This window comes from Orycteropus afer, unplaced genomic scaffold, assembly GCF_000298275.1.
Source record: "Orycteropus afer afer isolate SDZICR_OR568_19922 unplaced genomic scaffold, OryAfe1.0 scaffold00088, whole genome shotgun sequence".
Classification (NCBI taxonomy): Eukaryota; Metazoa; Chordata; class Mammalia; order Tubulidentata; family Orycteropodidae; genus Orycteropus; species Orycteropus afer.
In genome coordinates, this window is record NW_006921675.1 from 10,131,527 (window position 1) to 10,139,097 (window position 7,571).

Consider the following 7,571-nt stretch of genomic DNA (forward strand, 5'->3'; position numbering starts at 1 on the left):
AAATTTAAAAGTGTAAATCAAACTGTCTTTGAAATACATTCCTTATATTCTGACTGTATTAAAGTTGTTGTTGTTGTTATGTGCTGTCGAGTCGGACCAGACTCATAGCGACCCCTCCTTGGGTTTCCGAGGCAGTATCACTACGGAAGTAGATTGCCCCATCTTCCTTCCGAGGAGTGGCTGATGTATTAGAGTAGTGGATTTTAGTACTTTCTATTTGAGTACAAACCATGCCCTTAAGGAGCTTGCATTACATATGGTCACTAAATAGAACTTAAGATAATAATCAAGTAATACACAAGGGATCTCTTTACATTTATTTTTATTCTAAGGTATTATTATAGGATATACCATCAATTTAATAATAACCTTTGAAGAAAAAGATTACTCTAAGTGTATACAAAAATGTTTTTACTAACCAACCACTTATCCGTGTAATTGCATATCATTTTTCTACTTCAATATTAAAGTCAAAATCTCAGTGCAGTCTGTTTCACATTTATAACCTGAATTGTTTTTGAATCACTGCTTTTAAGCATTTGTAGTGGCATCATGGTGATGTATGTGCTGTTTTTACTTACTGTGTGTTTGCATGGTGGCTAAAGCACTAGACAGCTAACCACAGAAGGTCAGCAGTTCAAACTCACCAGCCACTCCACAGTAGAAAGATGAGGCAATCTGCTTCTGTAAAGATTTACAGCCTTGGAAACCCTACGAGGCAGTTCTGCTCTGTCTGTCCTAAAGGGTCACTATGATCTAGAACTGACTCACTGGCAGGGAGTTTTGTTTTGTTTTGTTTAACTTATTGTGATCCTGATTATTAAATCATGGCAAAGAATATTGGAGTTCATCAGCATTTTCTAATTGGTTGAAATTGTGATTTTTGTTTAACTGGAAGCTAAACAGGTTCATTTATAAATCAGGTAGATGATTTTAAGAACTGGGGTGTTGGGTGCCTGAATCATGCACCTGAATTGGTCAGAGCCTCTTGCTTTTGAGATTCTGTGATCTGTTTTGAGAGATTGAGCTTTGCAATGTTAGAGGCAGTCTTGAGCAAATACAATAACTGCTTCAGGATTAAAAACATGCTCAACAGCAGTAAGAGATCCAAATTTAAATAAGATGAAAATGTGTATTGTGCCACCAGTGGCAGTAACAGTTGAGGTGTATGAACAGATATCTGATCTGCACAATCAGTTTCCTTCATGAACAGAAAGTGACAACGATATCACAGCTTTATCCCCTGCCTGCCTGCTTGCAGATGCCTTTTGACGTTACAGCTAAGAGATGCTCAATTTCCAAAGCACTAACGTATAGGAGGAATGGACTTTAGAACCTCTGTGTGTGTGTGTGTGTGTGTGTGCGCGTGCACGCATGCATGTGCATTTGTTAAACTGATATTATTAGTATGGCCAATAGAGGGCATAACATTTGCCAACTTTAAAAAAAAAAAAAAAAGTACAACATTTTGGCAGTTGATACATCTATCTCTTCCTAACATAAACTCATCTTAGTGCCACTTCCCTGTTAGGGAGAAAATACATTTCATGGGTCTTTCATTTTTCAATTCATGTTGTACTTCGCAACTTTTTTGCTAATTATTTTCTTCTTCCTCCTACAGCTTTGGGAACTCCTTTATAAACTGCAGTTTGTGTATACCTACATTGCCCCGTGGCAAATTACATGGGGTTCTGCTTTTCATGCTTTTGCTCAGCCCTTTGCAGTGCCCCGTATCCTTCTCATTACGGTTTTATAAGAATGGGCAGTCATATCCTTGATGAGAATGTTGGTTTGGAGGCATAACCTCCCATAGGCACCGGATATGGTTAATGGATAATAAATGATAGTGTATGATAAATTACCAACAATGCACAGTTCTTTTTATTCATAATTACATTGATTTTGATTGTTTAACTTACGTGAAAATCTGTGATACACAGGTATCTGAATATAGGAAAGGTGTTAAAGCTGTAATGCTGATTTAAAATTTTATTTGTCTATGTAAATATTAAAGCTCAGGAATTTTCAGTACCTGCAGAATGTGATTAGGACATTTTAAAATAAATATCTTCATTATGAAACATTTCTCATAAGCATATGATTGTAATTAATCCAAAATGTTCTAGTCTTATCATTTCTTAAGAGTACTTTCTCACTAAAAAGTAAAGGTCAGTGGCCTCATAGATGTTGAAACACAGACTTTTGTGGTATTTTAAATTTTAGTTTCAGTCTCCTGGCAAATTAAACCCAGACATTTGTTTGTACCCAAGATTGATAAATGGACTTTTACCAAATACATGTTAGCAGATATTCGATTGGGTCCCTTCAAAGTATCATGGCAAGTTGCATTTTCTAGCTCTTTCTGCTTATACCCCCTTAGTTGTCTGGTGACCCGCCTCTTCTGTAGTCCTCTGATGAATCCCATGCTGCTAATTGCTGTAATCTAAATGTGTTGGTGAGCTGTATTTCTCATTTGGTGCTAAGGTCAATGTTAAGTACCTTAACCAGTTTCCCCGTAGACTCAGCCATGCTGTTTGTTCAAGCTGCTGTTTCTGCCTTCTTTTCTACTCCATTAAACCCCTTTCTGGGAAGCGCAATATTCATCACTTCGTATGTTCGACCTGTGAAGTTCTGGGAGAGAGACTATAAGTGAGTAAAATAAAATACTCGGTAGCCAATTATTAACATTTTTGCTAGGAAAAATTATACCACGAATTATTCCTCATTAATAATTTGTGGTGAAATACTTATTTTTGCTAAAAATTATTAACTTATAAAATGTGAAAATTATAGTGAAATTAGAAATACTAGAGGAAATTACTTTTTATTTTCTGTATTTTTTCTGTTCATAAAATTTTTAACAGAGTTCTAATTTAATATGGGAGCTCTGGTAGCATAGTGGCTAAGGCACTTGACTGCTAACCAGAAGGCTGGCGGTTCAAACCCACCAGCCACTCCTCGAAAGGAAGGTTGGGCAATCCTACTTCCGTAGTGATACTGCCTCGGAAACCCAAGGAGGGGTCGCTATGAGTCAGGGCTGACTCAAGGGCACATAACAACAACAACAACAAATTTAATATACTTTCTTTTGTTTCTTTTTTCCTTTCAATGATATTTCTTGGAATTACTCCACATAAATAACACTCAAACTTCATATTTTGTAATGTTACCTTATTTTGAAAGTAGTAATTATTTCTGGGTTTCCATGAGTAAAACTTTCTAGTGACCATCTTTGTACATAAAATATTTTCTCCATTTAAGCTTAATTATTAATCAAATGCTCAGTAACTATATCTGTATGTAGTCTTGCCATACTTTATTTTATTTATTTGGGGAAGAGTTTCTAGAAGGGAAATTGTTGAATCAGTAAGCATAAACATTTTAAAGGTCTTTAATGGGAGCTCTGGTGGCACAGTACCTAAGGCATTTGACTGCTAACCAGAAGGTTGGTGGTTCAAACCCACCAGGTGTTCCATGAAAGGAAGATGAGGCAATCTACTTTTGTAAAGATTTATCACCTTGGAAACCCAGTGGGGGTAACTGTGAGTTAGAAATGACTTGATGGCAGTGAATTAGGGTTTTTTTTTTACCCCCAGATAATTGTGGATATTACTCTAAAATTTGAGAAATGGTAGTTTATTAATGGTTGGTTGTGATGTGAAATCTAAAACCATATTCATGAATATTAAGAAGTGAGTCAGTTACATCAAAATCCACTGATGTTTCTTATACTTTGAATGAATCTTTTATCCATGCATAATTGTATACTATCATTTAGTGGTCATTTGGAAAAATTCAAGTCAAATATATCATTTAAAAAATGACATATTTCATTATACAATATATATATTTTTTAAATGTGTTCATTAATGTCACCACCAATGCAAAAAAAAAAAATACTTTTAAGTATAAGGAAGCTTTCAAGCTTGTGGTAGTAAATGCACATTTTCCAAAATTCTAGTTTTTGCTTGAAATCTTGAATTTTATCTTTGACAATAGATATTGTCAGCTGTTTTCCTTGAAATGACAGGCTGACTTTCTTCATTTTCAAGAGATGTCTGTTCAGTAGCCAAGCCTGAATCATCTTTGTTTATCAAATGTGTGTTTTCTCATTTTGCCATGAAGGATATTTAAAAGGCCTGTACAGAATGAGATTTAATAAAATTAATACTTCTCATAGCATCGTTATTGGTGCCACTGTCTTGATTCAAGACAAGGTACCAGCAGTTATACTGCTGATGCTTCAGCACCATCAGTGCAATTATCAACACAGTGAACAAAGTCGAATCATGGCGTGGCATTGCAGTGGCTAGAACATTCAGCTGCTGACTGAAAACGGTCAGTGGTTTGAACCTACCAGCCGCTCCACGGGAAAGAGCTGAGGCATTCTGCTTCCTTAAAGATTCACAGCCTTGGAAACCCTATGGGGCAGTTCTGCTCTGTCCTGTAGGGTCGCTGTGAGTTGCAATCGACTCATTGGCATTGGCTTTGGTTTCCTTTTTTTTTTTTTTTTAATTGTTAGGAAAATAGTTTGGATCCTGAAAAGTCCCCAAAAGGGTCTTGAAGCCCCTGCCCTGGGTTCTGTGGACAACATTTTGTGAACTAGTTTTCTGAAGAACACTGTACCAACAGATAGTAGTAGATGTGCCTTCCCCTGGAGAGAGTATTTCATGTACTGTAAATTTTTAAGACCAGCATGTGGTATGCCTTTTCTCATCCTGGTCAGTTTTGTTTGTTTTCCCACAGTGCTTATTAATACCTTTCTACACATCGTTCAGGGAAACATCAGTTTGGGAAAAACTGCATGTATATGTGGGGAGGGGGAAAGTGGGAGAATCAAAAAGACTCTCGCTACAATTGTGCTACCAAGAAGTTTCATAGTTATGCTAACATAGGTTTTACCAGAGGTTTTCATAAGGCGTGATATTTATTTCATTTATATCCTATAGTTTTCTTCTTTTTCCTTAATTGTTAAATATTTTTGAAGTGTAAAAGAAAAGTTACTGAAAATGTTTTATTTTGCATCTTCAGCACAAAACGAGTGGATCATTCAAACACCAGATTGGCTTCCCAGCTTGATAGAAATCCAGGTAATAACTCTGGTTGTGAGTGAAGAGGCAGGTGTAAGGGGTATTGTATATTTATTTCACACCAAGCTTGTTGGGAGTCCTTTGCGAGTTCCAAATGAAAAATAAATCATTTTTAAAAACTTAATACCCTTTGTTTTACTTTAGCAAAGTATATGTGAATGAGAACATCTACAGATGTGTATGCCCAGCTTCTAAAAAATGCATCATGGGAATGCTGCTAGGATTGGAAAAAAAAAAAAAGCTGTTCTTATATATGTTAAAAAGTAGAACAGTTAAAATAAAACTGATCAGGTATATTGAAGGGTATATAATCAGATTGATACATGTTTTATTAATATGTTTGCCTCCTTTTCCCTCAAATATTTTAGTAGCTATAAATTTTTATTTAGTTTATTGTATGTAGAGATGTTATCTAGGGGACACCAATTGGCCAGTTAGGTAGGATTTCAGTGGATAGTATTTTGGTGGAGTTACTAGTACCTGAACCCTGGTTCTTAGTTTTATTGTTTGAGAAACATCATTTTGTTGGCCTACTCAATAGTAATCTGACACAGAGACAGTGAATATCACTGCCCCAATCACAGAGATTCATGTGTCAACCAGAATTTCAATATATTGATTTACTAAAAGAAATATTAACTCCCAAATAGACTGGAATATTTGTGTCTATTTGACTTGCAAATTCTCTCAAGTTTTCTGCTCACTTGAGAAATTAAATTATAATAATCACATTAATTCATAATTATAAAATGGGAGCAAGAACTTGTTATTAATGACGATTATTATTTGGTATTTATTACTCATGATCATTTCCCAGTAGATAAAAGAACCATTTTAGCTCTAGTAGCATCCTCATGATGCTGACAGTACCGCCAGAAAGACCATGTCCTCAGTTAATATGCACAGCTTTGTAATGGGCAGACAAAGAGTTAGATACAGTTATGTAACTGACATTAGAGTCTGGTGTTCCCCTTTTATTATTTTATCAGTAAGCTTAGAGTATTTTGCCTCTCTCTGACACTATACTTTGAACACCCACATACAGATTATTGCTTTGGAGAGGTTACATCTAGAGATGATTGTCTCGTTTCTTGAGTGATATTTTAATCCTAATTTTGTTCTTAAAGAATAACCCTAACATACAGACTTCATGGGTTCTTTGCTGCCGTCTCAGTGTATACAGTTTATTTCTTTCAAGGTAGTAGTTCCTATCTCAGCATACAGATTCTCTGTGACCAACTTTTTTTTTTCCCCCAGTATTTTGACTGTTTTGTTTCTTCAAATCTTGTATTATTTTACCCACTTCTTTAGTTCTTGTTCTGAATTTCTTTTCTCTCTTTTGTTTCTTTTACGTGGTTTCCATTATAAGATCATGGACTCTTAGAGATTGTTATGGATTTAAAAAATACATGTTGTAAATCCTAACTTCTGTCCCTGTGGTTATTATCTCATTTGGGAATGGGTTGTGTTTGTTATGTTAATGAGACAAGGTTAGTAAAGGGTGTGTCTTGAGTCATTCTCTTCTGAGATAGAAAAGAGACTAAACATGCAAACAAGTGAGCAGAGATGGGGTAAGATAGATGCCAAGGCACATGGAGCTCCCTAAGGAGACAGGGTGCAGAAGCTGAAGAGACGAGGACCTTCCCCAGAGCCGACAGGGACCCCCAACTTGGACTTCTAGCCAACTCAACTGTGAGAAAATAAGTTTCTGTTTGTTAAAGCCACCCACTTGTGGTATTTCTGTTACAGCAGTGCTAGATAACTAAGATGATGACAGAAAAGCCTTAGGTCTCACCTAATCCAATTCCCACGTTACGAAAGGCAACGAGGGATTTGAGGAGATTGACGTCTAACTCTAAGTTCTCTTGGAACTTTTCCATTTTACCGTGGTTCATTTTCAGATAGAAATTTTGAGGGTGTAAATATTACTTTCCTTGTCAAAAAATAGATAGATACAGCCCTAACTGAAAGTTAGTTTTAATATTTTTAACAATCTTGTTTGTCAGTGTAAAGGGAGTATAAAGTAAAATTTAACCATTTTTTGAATTCCTCTTTATAGGGTCAGATGACAACAATCTGAATTCCATCTTCTATGAACATTTAACCAGATCCCTGCAGCACAGTCTGTGTGGTGATCTGCTCCTAGGTCGGTGGGGAAACTACAGTACTGGGGAATGTTTCATTCTGGCCTCTGACTACCTCAATGCATTAGTGCACCTTATCGAGATAGGCAATGGTCTGGTCACCTTCCAGCTGCGGGGACTTGAATTCAGAGGTAAGACTTAATTCACCTTTTATGTTATTTTTAAAGTGTACTCCTATGACATCTTAAATTTTATATGTTTATATCTCAAATCAAAAGTTGTCATAAAATTCAAGGGGCAAGGTTGTAGTCACTGCTTGGTCACAGCCAGCTACCCAGAGAGACCAAGTAGTTGAACCTGAGGGCTTGGGACCATAGTTGCAGGGGACATCAAGCTC

General features: G+C 36.2%; 1 protein-coding gene across 1 annotated transcript in view; it reads left to right on the forward strand.

The window, feature by feature from the left end:
- PCNX1 (pecanex 1) overlaps positions 1-7,571 on the forward strand; it is a 210,724-nt gene that overhangs the window by 166,955 nt on the left and 36,198 nt on the right. Inside the window, exons 23-26 of the mRNA XM_007942339.1 lie at positions 1,618-1,730; positions 2,520-2,649; positions 5,032-5,090; positions 7,150-7,365. Coding sequence (XP_007940530.1) covers positions 1,618-1,730; positions 2,520-2,649; positions 5,032-5,090; positions 7,150-7,365 — 518 coding nt within the window. The remainder of the gene's footprint in view (positions 1-1,617; positions 1,731-2,519; positions 2,650-5,031; positions 5,091-7,149; positions 7,366-7,571) is intronic.